Source organism: Thermobia domestica, chromosome 8 (assembly GCF_964235325.1).
Source record: "Thermobia domestica chromosome 8, izTheDome1.hap1.1, whole genome shotgun sequence".
NCBI classification, from domain to species: domain Eukaryota; kingdom Metazoa; phylum Arthropoda; class Insecta; order Zygentoma; family Lepismatidae; genus Thermobia; species Thermobia domestica.
The window spans coordinates 256,670,480-256,694,869 of record NC_137461.1 but is presented as its reverse complement, the minus strand read 5'-3'; the positions used below and the strand labels follow the sequence as shown (position 1 = coordinate 256,694,869).

Sequence of the window (24,390 nt, the reverse complement as noted above, 5' to 3'; positions counted from 1 at the left end):
ATATTATACAAGACCTCTATTTGCGGAAGAAAATTATTCCAAGTGTACCAAAGTTATTGTCAGTCATCAAACAAAAAATTGATTTCCCGTGGAAGGTTCACACTTTACGACGGTTGCTTCACAGTATGGGGTTTCAATGGAAAAGATGTAAGAGTAATAGGAAGATTCTCATCGAATGTCCAAATATTGTGAATTGGAGGGGAAGGTATTTGAGGGCCATTAGAAATTACAGGTCACAAAACAGAAATATCGTTTACATAGACGAAAGTTGGGTAGACAACAATCTGACGTTTGCGAAATGCCGGCAGAGTGAAACTTTGCACGGTGTGTCTTCAAACCCAAGTTCTTCGAACAGGTTAATTTTAGTGGATGCTGGAGCAAGTAGTGGGTTTATTGATGGGGCAAGTTTAACTTTTAGAGCAGGAAGGACTTCTGGGAACTACCACGGACAAATGAACTCACTTAATTTTGAGAAATGGGTTACGGAAAAACTTGTCCCGAATCTTCCTAAAGAAAGTGTCATTGTTCTTGGTAATGCTACCTACAACAACATACAAATTAACAAGCCACCATCAAAGTACGCTGTAAAACAGGAGATGATAAACTGGCTTCAAGACATCCAAGTTCCCTTTTCCCAAAATATGAAGAAGTTTGAACTACATCAGCTGACAGAACAACATAAGCCATAGGAGAAAGTATATCGCATTGATGAATTATTGAAGATCAATGGTCATACCGTACTTCGTCTTCCGCCTTACATGTGTGAACTTAATATCATCGAACTAGTTTGGGCAAAAATCAAAAGAATTGTTTGGGAAAATAATCCAACAGGGGATTTGCCTTTGACTAGATTGGAGGAAGTGACCAGAGATGCTCTGAAATCTGTGACACCGGAGGATTGGGAGGAGTACAACAAACACGTGATTAGAATGAAGCAGCAGTTCTGGGAGAAAGATGGATTAATAGAGGATACCATAGATAATTTTGTAATTGGACTTGGTGGTATTGACAGTGATGATGATGATGATATAAGCGAAGAGGGCGAGAATTCGTTTTCAGATTCTGAACTAGCTCAGCGCATATCTGATAGTGATGATTAAGAGACCGGATGTTAGACAAAATGCCTATTCTTTAGTATTAAAAATATAATCAAAAATAATGTTTTGAAGTTTAAATGGGAGGTTATAGTTTCAATGTAAGCCAATTTTATTTTGCCTATTTCGGCCATTCCTGCCTAATTAATTGCTTTTAGTACCTAATGTTGCCTATTTTATGAATTTTCTTCAAAATAAGACTTTATTGGGAGAAAGTATATAATTTAGAATTTCAAGAAAGGATTCTGCCTCTTCCGAGAAATATAAGTGTTGTTTATAGTGACAAGATGACGTAAAACTTTGGACTGATAAAATGCTGTAAAAGTTTGGACTGCTGTGTGTACTGATAAATATATAAAATTTGGACTGTTATGTATAATGAAAAAGTGCAGTAGAGAATGTAAACCTATTTACCAAATATACACGGAATATATGTCAAGCTTCGTTTTCATATATACAGTAAAAGAAGATATTAACAGGTATGTTTCTATATTCTTTGAACATTATCTATGACTGGAATTTATTTTTTAATTGTATTGAGTATTTATCTTCATTATTTTGAGTTACATTTTAGTGCCTATTTAGTAAATTTTAAGTGCCTATTTCCCTACCTGATTTTCAGGTTTTTAATGCCTAAACATCTGGTCTCTAGTGATAATGATTAATCGAACGTAAACATAACACATACCGGTATATTTTTCATTGCACTTATAAACTGTTAAGTGTTAATAGGAAATTATGTATGTAATTTATTTATTTCAAGTGTTATATATAAGCTCTGTGATTAGGTTGTAAATAGATGTATTATACAAAGACAATGCTATTTTAGAGCCAACAAAATATCTTTGAAAGAGCGAAATATTCTTAGATATTATTATTAATAAGAATTAAAAATATTTATTATTATTATTTATTATTATTATTATTAATAATAATAATAAGAATTAACGCTCTAAACGAGCTTAGAAGCTTCTAAATTAGGACCTACACTTTTTCTTGCATAAAGTGGGATTTGAACCATTCCATTCAGCTGTCCCCAGCGGAATTGACCCCTTTATGTTGGAATCGGAGACTAAAATGCTAGACCACTCCGCCACGCGGGTGGTTATAAAATATAGAAGTAAGTAATATGCAAAATGTACCCAAATACGGTAACTGCTTATGCAAATTTGTAAATGACGAGTAAAAAAAATCTTTCGATAGAGATTGCGTGATTTGCATAAACTCTTTGAATTGAGTACTAGGTGAATTTTTTGACAACGAATTGGCAACCCTGCCCAGGACCGTCGAGAGACCATTTCGTGGTAACGGAGGTAGGGCACCTGACTATCAACTCTGAATTCCTCAGCCTCGCATTACAGAGTGGCTAATTGAGAAAGCGTTTTTGATGCGTTACCCTCTGTAGCGAACGCGGCCAAGGTGGCTATTCAGTAATTTTACTTTTGCCAGAGTTGTAAATCATAGTGTGAGCCAGTCAGGGTTCCCGGGTCTTTTTGCCAGGTCCAGGTCGTCTATACTAGCAGAGTTCCAATACTCTGCACAAACCATCTTCCAAGCAGCTGTTTCTTCCAAGCAGTTGCCCTTGCCTGGCAACACGTCTTTCCTTTTTGTCCTTTCTTTTGAAATCTTTTAAACAGCAGGCAGTCTATTGTTCTGAAACGCACCAAATACGCTCGAGCTGACGTTTTCTCCGCGTTCTGTTTCTTTCGCGTTTGAGATTAGCCACCTACATTTAAATAAATGGTCATCGTATTCCAAGCATACGCATGAGCAATAAATACGCTTTGCGATCGCCTCAAGTAGCCGGGTACTTAAAGCCAGCTCCCTAAAATATGCATGAGACAACAGGTGAAAGCGAATAAGCGCACGGGGCCAATATGGACTAGAGGGGGGGAGGTCTTTGCAAAGTACGAAGTTTTCCTGGCTGACGGGACCGTACTGATATGAGCAAGGGAAGCTCGAGAAGATTTCTTTCGGAAAGACGAACTTGCGATCGCGAAAATTCGACCAAGGCCTACAGGTCCAGCGCCTCGTGATCCCTGTGGGGGCCCTCGGGCCAAGTAGCCAACGTGGCCAGTCCAGCACTGGTGTCACTCAAATCGGAATCTATTTATTATTACAATCTATATCATTCCACAACCTGTAAATAGAAAAATTGGCACCGAGTAGTCTGTGGTACACACTTGTCAATTCTCTTCAACACTTCTGAATTTTTATGCACACAAACTTGTTGTCTAAACTTCTTTTACTACTTCCTTATGTTCAGCCGCTGTCAGTTGCTTTAACCTGTTTTAGGGCTTGCAAACTTGCAGAATCAATATCACTTAACCCCTTATGCACTCAGAGCGCTAAAATTGTCAACTGATTTATTTTTTTATACTTGAAAACTCTTATGTACAATATTTATACTTGAGCATTTACACCTTTGTTCCTATAATTAACCATCTTACCCCAGTTGATCAGAATTTTAACATTCTTGTTTTATTATGTATTTGTTTGTTTTGTTTTCTAATACTGCACTAATTGTAAATTCCTTTTCTTTTATTCCAGAAAACGACATTTTGTGGAATAAAAGAAAACGGAATTACCAACAGTGCAGCTATTAAAAAACAAAACACAAAATTAAAAAGATAACAAAAGAAAACACGACGGCTGTAGTTCAAATCGTAGCAGCACTCTAGGGAATGAATTAGAACGGTCCAGCCCTACCTACTTTCCTTAAAAAAACGCATTTTCTTTCATCCATTTCGATTTTTTTAAGTTGTGTATTAATTATTGGGAAAATAATATAAAGCTAGAGAGCACGGTGGTTTAATGGTACAATGTTCACCTCTAATGTGAAGGGTCCCTTATTTGATCCCAAGTCATCTGAGTTTGTAGTGGACAACATCCTGTATATGTGGTTTTTTTTCGAGGTTTTTCCGTCTCCTTCCACATTCAAGTTCCACTATACTTCCGTAATCATTCTCTTTCATTACTCATCTACCTCCTTTAGCCTAAAGGGCATAACCATGAGACGTTAAAGATTTTTCATTTTAATATAAAGCTAATCTGACATTAATAAAGTAAATTAAAACTTACTTAAAATACCCTGTCAATCAACATGCTTTACTCAGTTTGACATTTCCGCCCCCAAAACAAAATTCTCGCTTTATTACTGGTATTAAGGGCACTATGTGATTTTCTGGTAGAAGTTCTCTTAACTAAGTGAAAAATTAGATACGTCATTCTGATGATCAGTGAATAAACCGAAAAAATGAAATGATATCTTTGAGTTTTACGTCCCACGGATATGCCGGTTAGGCTAAAGGAGACGGTAATGATGAGAAATGTATGAAATAGTGGAATGAAGAAAGTGGGAGGAAACTGGAGAACCCCGAAGAAACCCACGCACACGGTGTTTGTCCACCACAAAGTTTACTTGGCAGGGGCTTGGATCGAACCCGGGACCCCAAGCACCAGAGGTGAACGCTCTACCATTGAGCCACTGCGGCCCCAGTGAATAAACCGACTGCAATACACAACTGATAGCTAATAGGTTGAAACTTAACATAGACACAAAGGTCCAATACCAGCACTCCTTCTCAAGTACACAGAAAATATACAACACTACGTTGTTGGGATTCAAGATTCATTTCTATGAAGTAAATAAAAACATTCGCGAAAAGCCTTAGTTTCTCATGGAAGATAAATATTTATTTCTCCTGTAAAAGCTTTCTTTACCTTTAAATGATTTTCCATCCCATATTCTGTGCATACTTTAAAAGGCTTTTATAGGTAATGTACTGTACTTCTTCACGAATACAAGTACAAAATTGGCAGAAGTTTTCACTCTGATCCACGGAAGCCTAACGGTTAGTAATTCCAACTAGAATCACCCGGGCAGAAATGGTTAACAGTTCGAATTTACGGACGGCTCAACCATTTCGCCAAATATACTTAACTGCTGCAAGGCTACAACAGGAATCCAAACTCCGATCGTGTACGTATTAATAGTTACCTTCGTTTGGCATAAAGTTCATCGAATCAGAGTATGATCTATTGCGTTCTGCCGCCTTGAGCTCTTTCACAATTGAAGACCTAGGAGAATAAAGAGAAGTCAAATTCCTCAAGTTTATCAATGGTAAGTTTCAAGTTTGGAACCCGATAACATTTAACCAGACGAATAATACCTGAGGTGTGACTTACAGAACAGAGAGTACATTACTTTTTCTTGAACAAATCAGAAAGAGGGAGTTATACAAAGGAGGTGGAACATACGTGAATATTTTGATCCAAACTTCTACTGTAACAGAAGAAGAAGAAGGAGGAGGAGGAGGAGGTAAATCCGCGTACCACTATTGTTTCTTCTAGTCAATTTCGTCGACACTTCATGCACTGTTGTTAAGTTTTCATTCGCTATGATCAGTATGACTGACTTCCGATTCTTGCGAGCCAAACACTTTTAATACTGAAGATTGCACAGTTCTTTCTTCATCTTGTCGGTTTACACTTTATATCCCACAAACTACATCACTCAGATTACATACATATTGTCTGCTATTTTTTACGTTATCGTTTGACTTTGTCTCTCTTTTTCCCCAGCGTTCTTTTTAGCATGTTGCTTTCTTTGTTGAAATACCCTTTGGTTCCAATTGAATTATAGTTCTCTAGGATAAAGCCGTCAACTGGGGTTAGGGTTGCAAATCACTGAACCCAAAAATCCGTTCTTCTCCTCTCTGGCTTCACAGCTAGTTGAAATTTTGCGTCTCTTTTAAATCCCGAGACTATATAACCTACATTTAAAGGTGGAATCCGAACCACTGCAATGCGTTCAAATTTTTCAAGGTTCTCCCCCGGAAATCCAACCTAGAACCCAGCGAAAAACAAGCGTGCCTAGCCACTAGAGCAGCGAGGAGGGCTGACCGGATTTGAGTTTACAATAAGGTACTAACAATGTCTGTATTCATATACAAGGTTACAATACTCCGGTATACAAAGCCATTCATTGACAAGAGAGTTAAATATGTATCTGTATATTGCTTTTGAAATGCCGCTCTCTAGTCCTTCTTTAGAAAAAGTAAGTCGGAGACTTTTATCTAAATCATCACTAGATTGAGGCACCTGGCACAACACATTTTCCTTATCTTTAAGTCGCTTTTCTCGAATAGCTTTCTTCGTTTCTCGCAGTATCCACAACAAATCTTCGCCTGGGTTATCCGTTAGCTTACTACACAGCTCCTGGACGAACCAAGAACCTAAAGAGACGGGAAAAAACAAAACTTGTAGAAATAAATACAATAATATTACAAAAACCGAGCCTTAAATTTGATGTAGTACTTATACACTGGAGATAAAAATATTACGTACTTAATCTTGTATTCGAAGAGAAAAAGCGATGCTACATTGTTAACAAGTTTGTTATTTTAAGATGAAGCCTGGGCAGGCGAGTTAGTCATTTCAGAAAGATTTTTAAATATTTCTTCTTATATTACAACACACAAAGTTAATCTCTTACGCCTACAGAAAATAGGTCTAATATAGCGTGTACAGGGTGTCTACTAAAATTTCAAAATGAAATCTCGTGACTTTTTCGTGATCTTTTCTTTACCAAGCCATAAAATTTTTAACATTCTCAAGAGCGAATTTGGATGCGAATTAGGCTGAATTTTCATGCATGTGATACAAGCGTGCTTTGCTTGCGATTTGGTAGTTTCTAAAGCCAACCATAGACATTTCTGGTGGTGAATTTTCACGTTTTATAGAACAAAATGTTCCAGTCTATACTTATATTTGTACAGGGGAAAAAAAAGTGACCCAAAAGCTAAATTTCGTGACTTTTTCTTGACTTTCATGACCGTTTTCTAATTTCGTTGACTTTTTCGGGACTTTCGTGACCGATAGACACCCTGGTGTAAATATTACCCAACCTTCAAGAAAGTGAAACACCTCAGTCACTTATAACGTATTTAGCATAAGGCTATGTTTAGGGAGAAAGACTTCAAGGAATGAAAGCGTTAACAATTATGCAGCGCAGTTGATGATCCTAATGAAGTTACCAGAGTGCAATGAGAATTTACAGTGATTCTTTTTCTCCTCGGATAAAAGGTAAAATGTTATTTCCAGAAGTAAATATGCATCAAATAACCACTATTAGCATACAGTTCTTATGTTTCAGCGTAGCGCCGAACAACATAACTCTGAACATATACCAGATTAGTGTAAGCCAGTGGCGGCTCTTAAGGTTAAGCAGATGGATAATATACGAGGAGTGATCGGAAAGTAAGGTTACAAAACCTGCAGTGAAACATGTATATATTATTTAATACAGCCAATAGATAGTACATGCATTAGGTTATTTTTCAACGTAGTCTCCATATTAGTTGAGGGACTTGTCGCATCGTGTGATGAGTGAAGATTCCCTCCTAGTAAAAAAAATCTTGTTCTTGGCGTGCTCAGCCACGTTGTCACAAAGTGTTTCACCTTCTCGTCTGAAGCGAAGCGAAGCGGCTGCCTCCTAGTAGGGATGGCCACATTTTTTCGAAAACAAATAACGAAAAACGAAAAACGAAAAATTTTTCGAAAAACGAAAAACGAAATTTTTTTTGAAAAACGAAAAATTTTTCGAAAAAACGAAAAGCGAAAAACGAAAAATGAAATTTCCGAAAATCGAAAAACAGATTTTTCGAAAAAGGCCATCCCTACCTCCTAGATGCCCCTTTAAGTGCGGGAACAGATCAAAGTCGCTTGGAGCGTGATCCGGGTTGTAGGACGGGTGGTCGATGGTGTCCCAGCGAAACTGCTTTTAACAGTGTGATGGTCTTCTTGCTGCGCTCCTCATCGGTGACGTTTTCTCTACCAGCTGCAAACTTTCGACACCATTCTGCAACATGCTAACGAGACATTACAGTCTCTCCGTAAACCTCTACCTACTGCCGGTGAATTTCAGCCGCGGTTACATGTTTCGCCCACAGAAATCTTATAACTGAGCAGACTTACTTCATGAAAGCAGTTTTCGAAACGAGTCGCCATTTGTGTTTCTCTACAACTAGCGCCGTAGGTGGCGGGTGGCTGAAACTCTGCATAGTTGCCAACTCCATGTATTAAAATTACCGCACAAGCCTCATTCCTCCGTAACAGACGAAACTCCAGAAATGTCGGAATTGTAATCTTAGTTTCTGATCCTTTCTCGTAAAGAAAATAATCTTTACCTAAAATACTGACTCTTGTATATGCCCTTCTGGAGCTGTACGAAGCATTCTTCCCTTAGCTTGCACAACAAAATTTAAATTATTACCAATGTGACTGTCCTAAAAGATTCGAAAATGTTACATGTACACTCACAGCTGAAAGCCTCTTGAAATTACATATGAAAGTCCAATAACCATTTACAAAACTGTACCCTCATAAATCAGTTTTACGTGACAAAAGGTTATAGCACATAACATAAATTTACGGCTGTTTCCAGTGGCGTATTTAGGATTTTGTTTGGGAGGCTATACACAACACGGGGAAGCAGAGGGGGCAACTGCCCACCTGAGTTTGAGAATTAAATATATTTTAATAGATTGTCTACTAATATACTAGAGAAAAAACGTGAAACTCGTATGTCGGTGGAGGATCTTATTCCCCCCCTAGGGCAACTCTGAAATGACGCTCCTGCAAACACACGTTAAATATTTGTAATCTCGTTTCAACTTAACTGATTTCGTTTTAGAAAAAATGGAAATATTCAGTTTTATCTGTGTACGCTTTTCTCTGAAAGAAAATGCTGATAAGTTGAAGTTGAAATATACTGATTGCAGTTTTAATGGCAAGAATTGCCAACTGGTGAATCTTAAGTGATATGATACACAAATTTAGCAGTGAATCTAACCTTTTATTCTATTCATAGAAGAAAAAAAGAAGCATCCTCTTGGCCTACCTTATTTCTCGGGCTACTTATTTTCCCTCTTGATTTTCTTTAATTCAAACATTTACCTTTCTTTATAACTAAACGATGTAAATAAAGTCCCGTTTTATTGATACCCGTGCAAGTTGGTGTGGAACACCAGTTTCGCTTATCAGCTCCTCTTAGTTTCGGTGTCACTGACAATGGACGACTTGAATCACAACTAACAACGGTTGAAAATATGATAGGAGAAACGAAAGAAAGTATCAACTAAGAAAAAGAAACAGAAGAGTAGGATGGACGAAAGAAAGAAAAAAAAAAAGAATGTAGTTCTTACAACTAACAAATTTATTTCGGAGGGGCTTGAGCCCGATAGCTCCCTTCTAAATACGCTACTGGCGGTTTCACCAATTAAATTAACTAATTAGGCCTGTTTCGTTTAAAACTTAATTTAGTATTTTCTAATACAATTCTTAAATCATCGACCTAGTATCATATAAATATACATAAAATATGAACATTTACTTAAGTATTTTCATTACATAAATCAACAATAACCAATAAATTTAAACAGTCATTCAAATGGTCTGAACCTTCAATATGAGGTAGCGCAGTTGTAACTGAAATGAAATCTTTGAGTTTTACGTCCAACGGTTATGTCGTGTGGGCTAAAGGAGATGGTAATGATGAGAGATGAATGAAATGGTGGAATGAAGAGTGGGAGGAAACGGGAGAACCTCGAGGAAACCTACACACACGGAGTTCGTCCATCACAAAGCCCACTTGGCGCGAGCTGGGATCGAACCACGAATCTCACGCACCAGAGATGAGCGCTCTACCACTGAGCCACCGCGGCCCTCTGCGCTTGTAATTAAAATGAAGGGTAAGGGGAAAAAACAAAGAATGTCCATGTGTGTGCTTTATCGGGTACTTTGTCCTATCTGTTGGTGACTTTTGGTTCTATTTGACTGTATATGTATGCATGCGTAGATGTAAAAGTATCCATGTAAAAAAAAAAAAAGGACAAAAGATTTGACTAACCCTATACTTTTTTACGTGGTTTTCAATATTAAAGGGCCATTTTCTCGAAAATACAGTTTTGAGACATTCCTTCTTTTTTCCCCTTACCCTTCAATATAAATATATTGGATCACCCCGTAAAGCTGTTGCTTTAGGTAATATGGTTATGCAAAAGCCTATTCTTAAACTAAAAAAAAAAAAAAAGACATTGAAGTGTTAGAGCAGTGTTCAAATAAAAATAATACTTGGCTTTTCAGTGAAAAAAAAATATATTGGCCCATCTCTCAAGAATTCATACGAAAGAGAGCAGTATGCGTTTATAGTCGCATAAGCACTGCAACTACATCCAGTACCACTGAGAATAGGGTCATATTTATTAACACGAAGAAGCAAATTTATATCTACATCACTTATATCTTGTAATATTGGTGATAAGTGGTTGCAGTCGCTTGACTCAATTCTTTTGTTCGCTTATGAGTAGACTTCGGATCGATATGCACTAAAATACGGCAAAATATGCATGCAAATATGCGCTAAAAATCACGAAAATATGCACTGAAAATATGCAAATATGCACTAAAAATTGTAAATATGCAGCAATCAAAAGCTAAAATTAAATGAGGAATTTTATCTTTAGAGAATAAAGCTGTATTACTTGAACTACATGTATTTGTGTATAACTATGATGCATTCATGTTACAATATACAACTATGCAGTTTTCGGTGTTTTCTAGCGAAAACTTGCATTTACGGTGTTTTCTAGCGAAAACTTGCATTTATCAGTTAAAACATTAGTGTACATCGAAAATGATCCTTCCGTGTCACGGGTCGTTAAGGGACAGTATTTCAAAGAAGCAATGTTACTTGCTGTTAAATCTGAAGTTCGTGCGTCGTTGTTCCCAGGAACACTTTAGTCACATTAGACAAGAATTTTATGCCAGAATTTTTCGCGTCTATTGAATGTGTGTTTCGAAGAAATGCTTGTCCGATTGGTCTTGGGGGCGTCTGCTTCGTTATTGAATCAAACAGCTTAAATGCACTGCAAAGTCCTAATCATCGCTCTTCTAATCTCGTTATGAACTGAAATGAGTATTGATAAACGCAAGGTCGCTTTAATGTTTTCAGCTCCGCAAGCGTCCAAAGCTTCTTAAATAAATTTGGTTTCTTTGGGTTCAAATAGCTCACAACAGTCAGTATGTGAAATTAAAATACTTCTACTTTATATACATATATACAGGCGCGGATCCAAGGGGAGGGCTATAGGGGCTATAGCCCCCCCTTGACGCTCAGATATACACTGGATAAAATGGGCTTCAATCCTGCTTTACACTAGATAAAGCGGCAAACTACGGTTAGCCCCTCCCTTGATCATATCCTGGATCCGCCACTGCATATATATATATATATACAGGCGGGCCCCCATTGACGCTTAGGTATAAACTGGATAAAATGTATTTCAATCTGCTTTACACTGGATAAAGCTGTAAACTATGGTTTAGCCCCTCCCTTGATCATATCCTGGATCCGCCATTGTTTTACAAATAATGCGCCAAGTATCGGTGAATAAAGAATAAATATACTCAGAAAAGTAAATAAACATTTCTGGCATAAGCACATAATAAAACCTGCCTAACGAAATTGAACAGGACTCGAAAATATTTCCGTTAAAGGTTTCAAAGATAATCAAGATAGTTCTATGCTTAGAAAGATAAATAAGATACATACATATAATGGACATAGTGAGATAAAATAAAATGTTGAATATAGGCCTAACGTATTCAATTATATTATTTTTTTTATGATTCGAATTAATACACATAAAACTTACAGTAAACAAACAAACAAAAACAGCCTACATACGGTTTCAAAGGCCAAGACAAAAAGTAGTTGCTATGCCCTTTTCAGCGCTCCTCCCTCTACTTTTGGCTCCCTTTTGATCTATTGTATATATTAGAGCAGCTAGAGAACGCGTTATTGGTATTTGGAGATAACTATGTAAATTGTACTTCGTTCAAAATCTCGCACGGTATCTTAGATTTTTTTCTGGGGGTAGCAAGCATTAATACGCGTATTTGGGTCCCCTACAAGAAGTTGCTTTTCTAATTCTTGGGCCCCCTCTTTCCATTTTTCTTTTACTCTTTATGGACCCCTCGGAGTCTGTGGGCCCTCCCGCACGACAAGGTCTGCGGGGCCATTAGTTAAGCCCCTGGGCCCGTTCCGTACATAAATTAGTTAAGTAGACAATATTGACAAATCTCAAAGCCATACGAATAAATATTATTTCTAGGGTCCCTAATTGTAGACATTTCTTACTGAAATGGGCCCACGACTCATTTTTGTTTTTTTTACCTTTTGTGTGTTGTTTTGTTTATGTAATGTAGTAAACTTGTTTGATGCTTTATTTATAATTTCATATTCGTATCGTATATAGAGTAAGAAAATTTTGTCTCAAAATGGGCCCCCTCGAACGGCGGGGAGCTTTCCTGGAGGGGCAGTTTTCCCCCTTCCCCCCACAAGTTACGGCCCTGCTAGGACCTTACATGGTGGTGGACTAAAGAGTAAATGTGTAGGGTAACAAGTAAAGTAAGACCTTTACAGACAACATAGTTCATATACTTAACTTCTTAGAGAATGTCTAAAAAAAATTTTAAACATTGCATTACGGAACTTGAAAATTTCCGTTAAAAAGTGTATTTTAACATCCGTTGTTCTTAACACAGGTTTCTCCTAATCAAGAGAATTTAACACATTTTATTTTACCTTTAAATTAAATGGGATCGTGAAATATTTCCGTTTAAAATAAATTTCCGTTGAATAAGGGGCCTATTGAAGGCAATTTTTACTGTATTAAAAGCCTTTGTTAAAAACCCTTACGTTCTTGTTTAAAAGAAAATAAATCCACTTGAAATTACTTTTTGTATCCAATTTTCTTCTACCGTAACATTGTTCGTCTCAAACAGCAATAATTTACAATGTATAATATGGATACTTTAAATAGAATAAAGTGATTTGAGCAAGGAATAAATGGGAAGAAGGTGAAGTTATCGAAAACATAACAGAAGACTTAGTAGGGAATTTACGTTTCGAGAGACAGAGGTGTGTATGAAAGCAACACAAGCTTACATTTTAATACTCTCATATTTAGAGCACATTTTTAAAAAGGTTGTTTATTTCTTCCCGAAATACATTTTTCAACGGTTTCTTTGGGATGAAGTCTTCAAGTATGCAAAAAGAAAGCTACATCTAGGCTGTTTCATAGTTGCATTAACTTCTTACCAGACTTGAAACTGAAAATATAAGAAGGAAAAAAAAAAAGCGTTGCTAAGGTTTGAACTTTTGCTGTCGAACAAAATAGAAATGTCCTTTTATGAAACAAACTTACTTTGAAAGTATTATTTGGTCCAGGAATTAATTCGTGCGGGTGGACAAGAGATGGCGCAACGAACGGAGCGTCCCACAGTTCCGTGTATCCACACATGTGTTGCAAACCCCTGTCATCGCGTATCGTTCGTAGTATAGGGCAGTGGATTAAAGCGTCAACAACACCAGTTTGTAGTTAAGTGAACATGGCGCAATTTGTGCCTGATAAAGTGTTTTTGCGGGGTGTCCTGCTGCATTACTTTAACATGCAGAAAAGTGCGACTGAAAGTCATCGTATTTTGGTGGAAGTGTATGGTGACCATGCTCTAGCTGAGCGAACGTGTCAGAAGTGGTTTGCACGGTTTAGAAGTGGTGATTTTGGCTTGGCAGACCAAGAGCGAGCTGGACAGCCAAAAAAATTTCAAGACGAAGAATTGACAGCATTGCTCGAGCAGGATTCGTGTCAAACGCAGGAACAACTTGCAGCAGCATTAGGCGTTGATCAAACAACAGTCTCCAAACGCTTGAAAGCCATGGGAATGATTCAAAAGATGTCACATTGGGTTCCACATGAATTGAAAGACAGAGACGTTAAAAGACGAAAATCCATTTGCGAATTGCTGCTTCAACGACAGCGCAGAAAGGGGTTTCTGCATCGAATTATTACGGGTGATGAGAAGTGGATCCATTACGAGAACCCTAAACGAAAAAAGGCCTGGGTGAAACCAGGTGAACCAGGTCCATCACAACCAAAACGAGATATTCACTGTGCAAAGGTTATGCTGTGCATATGGTGGGATATGAAATGTGTGGTGTACTATGAGCTGCTGCAACCGGGTGAAACTATGAATGGAGAACGTTATCGACGACAATTAATGCGTTTGAAGCAAGCTCTGGCCAGAACACGACCAGAATGGGAGAACAGGCATGATAAACTTATTGTTCAACATGATAACGCTCGCCCACATGTCGCAAAACCGGTCAAAACCTATTTAGAAATTGTCGGATGGGAAGTTTTACCCCACCCGCTGTATTCACCAGACGTTGCTCCTTCGGACTACTACTTGTTCGATTTGATGAACAACGATTTGATTGGACAGCGGTTTACTTCTTCAGAAGATATCGAAACATGGGTCTCTGACTGGATCGCTTCCAAGGATGAGGACTTCTTTCGCCACGGAATCCGTACATTGCCTGACAGATGGGCGAAAGTGGTGGCTAGCGATGGACAATATTTTTCTTAAGGTATTTATGTATTTTGTGTTTGTACTACAGCTTCAATGTGTGCGTACCAACCGCACGAATTAATTCCTAGACCAAATACTTGTTTGCAAAATATATTTTCATCTTGAATTGTTGACGCCTGTCAACTTTAATTCATTGCTTCAGAAGATAACTTCTAGAAGATTTTTCGGCCCCATTTAGTTGTAGTGCGACACCTTTGTCCATTTTTTGTCAATTTTTGCCAATTTTTGTCCACCGAAAAAAACATTTGTACTATTTAAATTAACAAAAGAAGGCCATTTACGAATTTCGATCACTTCGACCACTTGTAGTGCGACATCATCAAATTTGAATTTTAGCTAGCTCAGGAATTTTGTCCACCCATGAAAACAATTGTATCATTTAAATTAACAAAGGAAGACTATTTAAAAGTTTCGACCACTTCGATCACCTGTAGTGAGACATCTTCAAAATTGAATTTTAACTAGTTAACAAGGAACGGACATGAAAGTGCCATTCGGACATCCGAATCAACCCTAGTTTATTCGGTAAACATAAAGATATGTTCATGCACAAAAAATTACGTGCCATAGACAAAGGAGTAAGTCCCTGTGGCCCATTAACCCTGTTGGTATAAAGAAAATCGAAGTGAAATAGCTATTGCATCAACACTATTCATTGGAAAACGATTTTTTATAGTTCATTCTCTTCAGCATAAGACAAGCTTTCCAGAGGTGCAATGTATTGGGGCCCATAATGCATTTGAACAGGTGAGAGAATATTGCGGAAATCCCCTCCAGAAATCCCTCCCATCAACTTTGGACCCCTCTGGAGTGGCCCCGGATAAAAGTAGACAATCTAAATGTATCTCGAAAAATAGTATAGGGAATAAGAAATGTGTGTACCACGTTTTGTATTGATAGACAGAATAGGTATGAGGGAGAAGTGTGTATTGTTATACTTGTATACTTGTATAATTCGATCACATGTAGTGCGACATTTTCAAATTTGAATTTTAACTAGCTGAGAATGTTGTCCACCCAAGGAAAAAATGTACCATTCAAATAAACGAGAGAGGGCCATTTAAATTTTCGGCCACTTCGATAACCTGTAGTGCGACATCCTCAAATTTGAATTTTAACTAGCTCAGAATTTTTTCCATGTTTGTCTACCCAAGAAAAAAAAATTGTACCATTCAAATAAACTAGGGAGGTCCATTTCAAAATTTCAGCCACTTTGATCACCCATAGTGCGACATTTTCAAATTTGAATTTTAATTAGCTCAGAATTTTGCCCAATTTCCTTACATTTTTATACCATAAAAAAATGCATCTTCAAAACAAAAGAGGGACATTTCAAAACGTTGGCCGCGTCAATAATCAGTAGTGTGACATCTTTAAATTGGAATTCTAACTAGTTTAGAATTTTCCCTATTTTTTGTAGATTTTTGTACCATCAAGATAGCTGAAATTCGAATTTGAAAATGTCTCACTACAAGTAATTTCAGTGGCCAAATTTTAAATGACCGTCCCTGGTTTATTTCAATGGTTCAGAATTTATTCTTAGTGATACAAAAATGTTTTAAAATTCGACACAATTCTGAGCTAATTAAAATTTCAATTTTAAAATGTCACACTACAGGTGATTGAAGTGGCCGAAATTTTGAAATGGTCCTCCCTCATTTATTTGAATAGTACAAATTTCTTTCCTGGGTGAACAAAAATTGGACAAAATTCTGAGCTAGTTAAAATTCGAATTTGAAGATGTCGCACTACAACTAAATGGACCCAGATTTTTCTTTTGGCATGCCACAAGACCACACAATTTCAAATCCACACACACACACACCACAGTAGCAACTTCTGAGATGGATGACATGGAATTTTGTTGTGGGTGATTTGACACCGTTATTTATATCTTCTTCCAAAAAGGTGACAGTCACGCATCATTGCCAGGAGGATGAATCACTCACCCTTTCGTTATTCTCCTTTCACATGACCTTGGAAGATATTCTAAACCGACAACAATCAACCATTTTAAGATCTTGACTCTATATTAGAAGCTTGAAATTCCATTTATGAGGAAAATTGTTGGACGTTAAAAACTATCAATTTGATCGTTCCTTTAGATATGCATTTATATGCAGTAACGACATAAACATGCACTAACCTCTGAAATATGCAAATATATGCACTATAAAACTCTGCTATTTTACCCCAAAACGCCTGAAACGGATTTCTGTTTAAAGAGCATATCAATATCACATCCGGAAAAAAACATGCAAATATGCAAAAATCCGAAGTCTACTTATGAGTAAGAGATGGAGGAGAGGGACGAAAGAGGTGAATGAATGGTTTACAAAGCACAAAAACAAACAAATATGTACTTAATGGTATATATATATATATATATATATATTCTATACAAACGCGTGAAACGAATGGTATATTTTAAAGTCTAGTACAAAGAAGAACAACGGTGTAAATTTATTTACAATTATAAAATGTTTTAACGACTAATAAGTTTGTGAGAAAGAGTATAGATTTAGAATACGGAAATACATTTAGGAAATCACGAATAAAATCAATCTAGGGAAAATTATTTCTAAAAGCGCCATATCTCTAAGTGATAAGGTAGAAATAAAAATAATTAATATAAACGTCATCATCATGTAATACACCACAAGAAGCAATTAGACGCAATATAAACTCCCTAACGTGCAAATTGACAAACTGTCGGCACAAGGAAAACGGTAAAAACACATGATTTTTTAAAAAGAAAAAAAAACTTTTGTTAATTCTATTGGGACATCTACTTTCCTTATTTCCACTCTTGATAACGGAAATGAACAATATTAATGTCTACAACATTACAAAAGAAAGGAGAAAAAAGCAAGCGTTTGGAAATTTTCAATCCGGACCATCAGTGGATATATTCTCTATCCAGTCAGATCTTTTCGTATATTCCCTATCAACTAAAAAAAAAAAAAAAAAAAAAAAAAAAAAAAAAAAAAAAGTACAGTAACAAAACATTCAATTATGAATGGTTCAGCATATATTCTAAACAACTGTTAAACATTAACCCTGTTCACGTATGCAATGCTATGATACTTATATTAATGAATCAAAAAAAAAAATTCAGAATTATTTAAGGTTAATAAGGATAATATCTGATTATGAACAAGATGAGTTTATTTGTTTTGTCTTTTTTTCTTTTTCTATCTCTCTGTTTTATAGTTTCATTGATTAGACATATTTAAAAAGTAACATAGGCTTAAACATTTCATTCACTCTAATGTTTGCAATTCCGAAATATTTCATCACGGTTTTCGCTTTGCATTTAGGTCCTTTAGGTATTTAGGCTACTTGTTGTTTAGAAAATAAAAGGCTATCACCATGGCAACAAAAAAAGTGTGACGTCACACTATTTCAGTCTATTCGAACTGTTTTCACGAGAGCAGCGTGAGTGTTTTTTAAGGTGTTCCGAGTTCACTTCTAATCCTCGTGTAAAACCTTAAGTACTATGCATTGTTATCTTACTAGATTGCAAGTGTACGTAGAGAATGTGGTAGTGCTTTCGTTTTAAGAGATGAGACTGTTAGAAGTAGATTAAGGTTCATATGAAACAAGAAGGAATAAGCTTTTACAGGCTCGGATTGGCCAGGGCAGGAGGGCAGGGATCCCTGCTGAGGCACTCTCTAGTGATATTTTATATATTATATATATAGAATTCTCGCAGATATAGGAATACAAATAGAAACTGGATCCAGTTGGCTAAGGATAGAAGTCAGTGGAGAGCTTTTCTGAACGCGGCATTGAACCTCCGGGTTCCATAGGCCATAGTTTGTAGTTAGTTAGTTATATATGAATACTGAATAACATGGAAAGTAAGATAAAAACATGTCTGCTATGTTTGATCATAATTACTCGTAATTTGTTCCATTCCCAGAGTTTGGTAGCCCCCAGCATTGAATGTAGTCTTGGGCTCCCATTATTGGAATGAAACTAACAGTATTATAAAGTCTTGTTTGGGCCTTTCGTTTGTGGCCTAGTGAGAATATATTTCAACAATATGAAGAATGGTGCCCCAGCATCATATTGTTTAAATGTGTATTGGGGTCCCATGAATGCTGAAATGAGACTGACTTTTATAAAGCTCTGCTGGGGCCCTCTGTTAGTCATTTGAAAAGTTATTACAACCCCATAAAGAAACAGAACAAGTCCCTACCCTGGGACCCCATTATCATGTGTAAATGAAGCTGATAGCTTTACGAAGAAAAGACACCCCTTCCCCATCGCATCTTCATCCCTCAATGTGAGGCTCCTACATGCTACATGGGAAGGAAAGATGGGGCCCTCCAAGTGAGGCTCTTGCCGAGCCCTATATACCCATGTCCGAGACTGAGCTTTTAGTATCCAAGAAATTAATACAACAAATCCTGTAATGTACGTACTACCAGGACTAAAGACAAGAACGTAGCGACTTTTAATGATTTGGAATGGAATTACTTCCACAGCAGAGTCATCAAATATCAGCGCTTTGGTAGCAGTTGGACGCTCAGTAGAGTATTGGGGAGTCATCCTACTATCCCATCTACTATAGCAGATGGAAGCCTTGTCAAAGAAAAATGGATAGGCCAGTTCAACTGGAAACGATTACAAAACTTAAAAAGATATATCCTTAGTAAATAAAGCGTACCTTTGTCTTGATGCCTCATTGATGCAAATCCTTCAGTTGTAGATCTGAAAACTAAGAAATCACTGTATTCCGGATACCCTGCTTCTCTGCTTCCACCTGATTTTCTGTGCAAGCCATCAGACACAAGCTGATTGTCCGTACGTACTGCAAGAAATAATGTTGTTAACTTTGTAGGTTCCCTAAAATACTCTAAAAGCTACAAGTATGTACTGCATATGTCTATACTAAGCTCAATGAATATCTTACATATACTCTTCCAATTAACTTGAATTTTATCAATTATCGAATGGCTGAAGTCGCCGGCATCGGATTTCTACACAGAAGGTCTACAAAAGCTTTGTCAAAAATATCTGGAGCTTCATCCTAACTATGTAGAAATATTTTTAAGGTATCTAATTGTATAGAATCAACAATAAATTTGTTTCCTTATATTTTCACCTTTACAATAACCAAACTTAAAAAAAAAAAAAAAAAAAAAAAAAAAGCCATGCAGATCCACGACCAAGCAGCACTGGAACAATTTCCCTAATCCCTAAACGACAACCACTATTTCACGTTGTCCTTTTCTAACCATAATCACCTTCCTTGGTGAGGACGCCACATAAACGTCTCTAGACCGATCTATACATTAAACAGTCTGCAGTATCTCTACTTCAAAAGCTCTCAGCCTCACCACATCAAACGTGTTGTACCATATGCCGTCACCATTTGGGGATCTGTCCTTTAACAGCTTCTCTCATTAGTACCCTCCAACCGGGATTTAGCTCTCAATCTTATTGACTGATTGAGAGTTTAATTGATTGAGACGTCAGCGGGGAGGCTGTCTGTTTCCGTCATGATCCTTCAATCTTATAAACAAATACCATCCCAGTTTCCATTCCCCCCCCAAAAAAAAAAAAAAAAAAAAAATCCATCTTGCTTATCTCGTACTCACCCCACATGAAACCACAAAGGTTTTCTCAACTTAACCTAAAACTGTTTTCTGAAGATAACACACACTTTCTATTACTCCAATAGCTGCGATTCTTTCAACTTCATTTACATTCTTCAAGCGGTCCCATCATCCCAGCTTCTATGTTAGCGAAAGTCTTAATTTCTATTTCAATCCGCATTACTAACTAATCCTTCAGCAGCACCCAAGTTTCCCACCTACTTATCCCATACAGAGATGGCCATTTTTTGTAATCGGTGCTCACTCGAGCTAATGTTCTGGCTCGCTATCCATTTATAGAACTCGCATTCACACAAGTTATTTTTCTCTTTTCTTTTCTTTGTTTTGCTCTATCTCCCCACCTTCAATCTGTTCTATAGTGGAGGGCACAAAAACAGGTTTTTCGGTTTCAAGTTTTTACGAAGCCCAAAACCAGTTGTTTAAAACTTACGAAAAAAACTGTTTTACAAAATATGTTCGGTTTTCTATCAAAAACTGGTTTCTGTTTGAAAACTGAACCAGTTTTTGAAAAACCGAAACCAGTTTTGATGAATAATTAAACCAATTTTGGAGAAAACCAAAATTTCAGTTTTCAGTTTTTGTAGAACCGATTTCTAATTAAAAAAAAAAAAAAAAAAAAAGTTTTGTCCAATCCTTCTGTCTACACTATCGTGTGAATCTGCAGTAAGGCCTGCCTGGAGGCTTCATAGCTGCTGTACTCTTGTTCAATTGTTTCTTGATTTTTCTTCCTAATTCCTTCCCTCCGCTATCTGATGAAGCGTTTGGCGAAAGCACTTATAGTGTAGTTTCTAAATGTTTGGGATTATGTCCCCTCTATCCTCTGATAAATAATTAATTTTCTATTTTATATGAAAAAGATGTATCCCAAATAGGGACTGGAAAACTAATTACTTACCAGAAAACGAATATTTTATTTGTTTTTTGGAGAATTCCTTCTCTACTTTAGATTCACATTCGTATTTCCGTTTGCCAGTCATTAGACTTCAGACTGTGAAATATCTACGATTTGTTGCGGCTTCTCTAATCTTCAAAAGCTTAATGTAATGCTTTAACAAAGGTTCACTTTTAAATTCTGTTAACATAACCAACTTAATTTATAAACAAGGGGGCCGCGGTGGTTCAATGGTAGAGCGTTCGTCTCTGATGACTGGGGTTTCTGGTTCGATCCCAACTGGCGCCAAGTAAACTTTGTAATGGACAAACATTGTGTGCGTGAATTTCCTCAGGATTCTTCCGTTTCCTCCCACTTTTTTCATTCCACCATTTCACTCATTTCTCATCATCACCGTCTCCTTTAGCCTTTAGCATAACGTGGGACGTAAAACTAGATTATTTCATTTTATTTTTTATTATAAATATACAGTATAGAATGAGGATAGGATAAAAAAAATCTGAAGTTACCCTAATGGGGACTCGGTTCCCAGCTAGCAGAGTTGCGGTGTAGGAAATAAAATACACTATTCGTGTCGCCACTAGTTCAATTGATTTTAATAACTTCTCCGCAAAAGTAGAAATTCGGGTCCTCGCCAGTACCGCGTCCAGATTTTTTCTTTCATTTCATCTGTATTTAAAAAGAAATCTAACTCTGAAGCTTAAGAAATCTAAAGGTTTATCACTGTAGGAACAAAACTCGACACAGGATCCTATCTATACCAAGTAAATCCTATGAACATTATTACTTCTCCCCTAAGATCTGTCTTTATATTTCTTTATAACTGCACGTTCCGCCCATTTTAGATTATCTCGGTTTTATTGTCCGTAAAACTGAAAAAAAAAATTGATAAAAGCATATGTGTAGAGTGTGACGTCGTATAGATATGAGGTATGGACACTAGAAGATTAATGAAGAGCGGAAGATTTAGAAATTTGATGCTATAGAAGCATGTAACTTCATCCATCTTGACTCTGGAATTATTACTTAAATAATTAATACTTTTCTGTCCAGAGTATATACTTAATTATTAAAAGTAAAATAAGTCATAACAATTTCAATAAGTTAACGTTACCTTCATCAGACGTTAACTACATAAAGAAAAGCAAAATAGAAAAGGAAAAAAGGAAAGGAAGGAGAAAAGAGAAAAAGAAAGAGCAGGAGAAAATGGCCCGGGATACAGAATAGTGGAGAAAATACAGAGATGCCGAAGATCTTATTAAGAAAAGGAAGTGTGAACACATACAGAAAAGGAGAACCTAGAATTCTTGAAGTGGTTAAGAAAATTAGAGATACGAAGAAAAACATAAATGAAGATGAAGGAGTAGTGTATGAAGTGAAAATGAAGATGAAGGAGTAGTGTACGAAGTGAAGTGTGAAAATTGTAGTATGATATACAATGGAGAAACAGCAATAAGCTTTAAAAAAAGAATAAAACAACATTGGGACGATATGGGACTTAAATGAGAGGATAACGCTACACACAAACATGTGAAAGAAACAGGACATGATATAGATTGTGAAGGGGTTCATGGTCTAGAAAAGAGAATAGAACAATAATAAGAAACTGGAAAGAAGTACGAATGATTAAGAGAGGAAGAAGTGAAAGATTAATGAACTGGGCAAATGGACTTCAAATATATGAACTATAAGATAGATTGTTAGAAAGAATGGGAGGATAAAAATCATGGATATATTAAAAAAAAAAAGTTATACTAAAAATTTAAAATGAAACAGTAGATTATAACAATACCTGATTGTTGCAAGTATGTTTGTTGAAAATTAGATGGGTGGATAAAAAATGTTGGAAAAGATAGAAGAAAATTAGAATTATACTGGAAACTATTCCGAAAAGAGGAAATGAGATGACTATACACATTATGAAGCATATCTAGAGGAAGACCAGGATTGAAATATACGGACCAAATAATAAACATACAGGGAAGAAACCAATTAATACATTGCTTGCCCAAGCAGGAGATTAGTGACGTTAATAACTGATCTCTCCACAAGGAAAATAAGACAGAGAAAGAAGGGACAAAAGAAAAAAGAAAAAAAAAGTTAATAAATAAACTAATCGGAAATCTTCAGTGGAGTAATTCCGAGCTCTGGGAGGACATTCTCTTTTGGACTACACCCTGAACTCACTACTGATTTACAATGACTGGATGGTATCTGGTATATATTTACTTCTCAAGTCCCCGCATCCTCTAACAGGTGTCCTACTATTTCGGACAGATACAATTCTCTGACTTTTTCAGGCTTCCCAGACCAACTGAGAAAATTTTCTGCATTGTATTTTAGTGAAATGTAGAACACGAATTAGCACTTAACATAGCATTTTTCCATTAGTAAATATTTTAAAAAAATAAAATAAAATAAATAAATAAATAAATAAATAAATGATTCCGGGAATGCTGTAGTCTATGAATAACGTAATTACTCTTGAATTAAAAAAAAAAAAAAAAATTGAAATAAATTTTGGTTTTTCATATTTCGCCGTAATTTCCCTTTACCCACCCTCTTGTGTACAGATGAAACACAGTAACATAAACTTTCATTTAGTGATTAAGCTGAAAAATATTCATATAAAGGAAATTCAAAAATTAAACCAAATCCAGTGCTTTTGATTCTTTTCGCATTGTTGCAATCTTGTGGACACAAATGATATATTTAACGAGGAGATCAGGGAGTACTAGGTCCAAATACAAGGAACGTCACTCTCCTTCCATACGTTCCTGCCATATAATGACTTCTGCTGCAGCAGAACATTAATTTGAAAGATTTTAATTATATTTTACTATTCTAGTTATAAAATTTAATTACTGAATATTTTCCCATATCAATCTATCTAAACTTTCAGAAAATTTAGAAAATTCCTTGGCTTTTCCAAAAATTGGAAATTCCCTGAATTTTCTAAGATTCCCACGTTTTCCAGGCTAGTAGACACGATGTCCAACTTTTACCATTCATTCGTTAGTTCATCGATTCCCTATGGATGGATGTAAGGATGACTATTCAATTCACAAAAAATATGTTCTGTGGGTGTCGGACATAATGTCAAACATAGAGAATCGCACGTTCTTCGAACCATTCCAGAGCTAAAATCTCGTCTAAGCTCAGAATGAAACTACTACGGAAGCTCTAATATACAAAATTTTAAATAAATATTAGGTAATATACTATTTTCATAGTTTCATCTTTCTAATGTAGGATACATACGCCTGATGCACTTATTTTA

The 24,390-nt window shown here is 36.4% G+C and overlaps 1 protein-coding gene across 2 annotated transcripts in view; it reads right to left on the bottom strand.

The window, feature by feature from the left end:
- Positions 1-589: 589 nt before the first annotated feature.
- Positions 590-24,390, bottom strand: part of LOC145693562 (caspase-8-like) — a 95,393-nt gene continuing 71,592 nt past the window's right edge. For both annotated transcript variants that reach the window (XM_081769653.1, XM_081769654.1), the window contains 2 exons: positions 19,267-19,410; positions 590-6,331 (listed from right to left, as the gene is read on the bottom strand). In XM_081769653.1, coding sequence (XP_081625779.1) covers positions 6,024-6,331; positions 19,267-19,410 — 452 coding nt within the window. In that variant the 3' untranslated portion in view covers positions 590-6,023. The remainder of the gene's footprint in view (positions 6,332-19,266; positions 19,411-24,390) is intronic.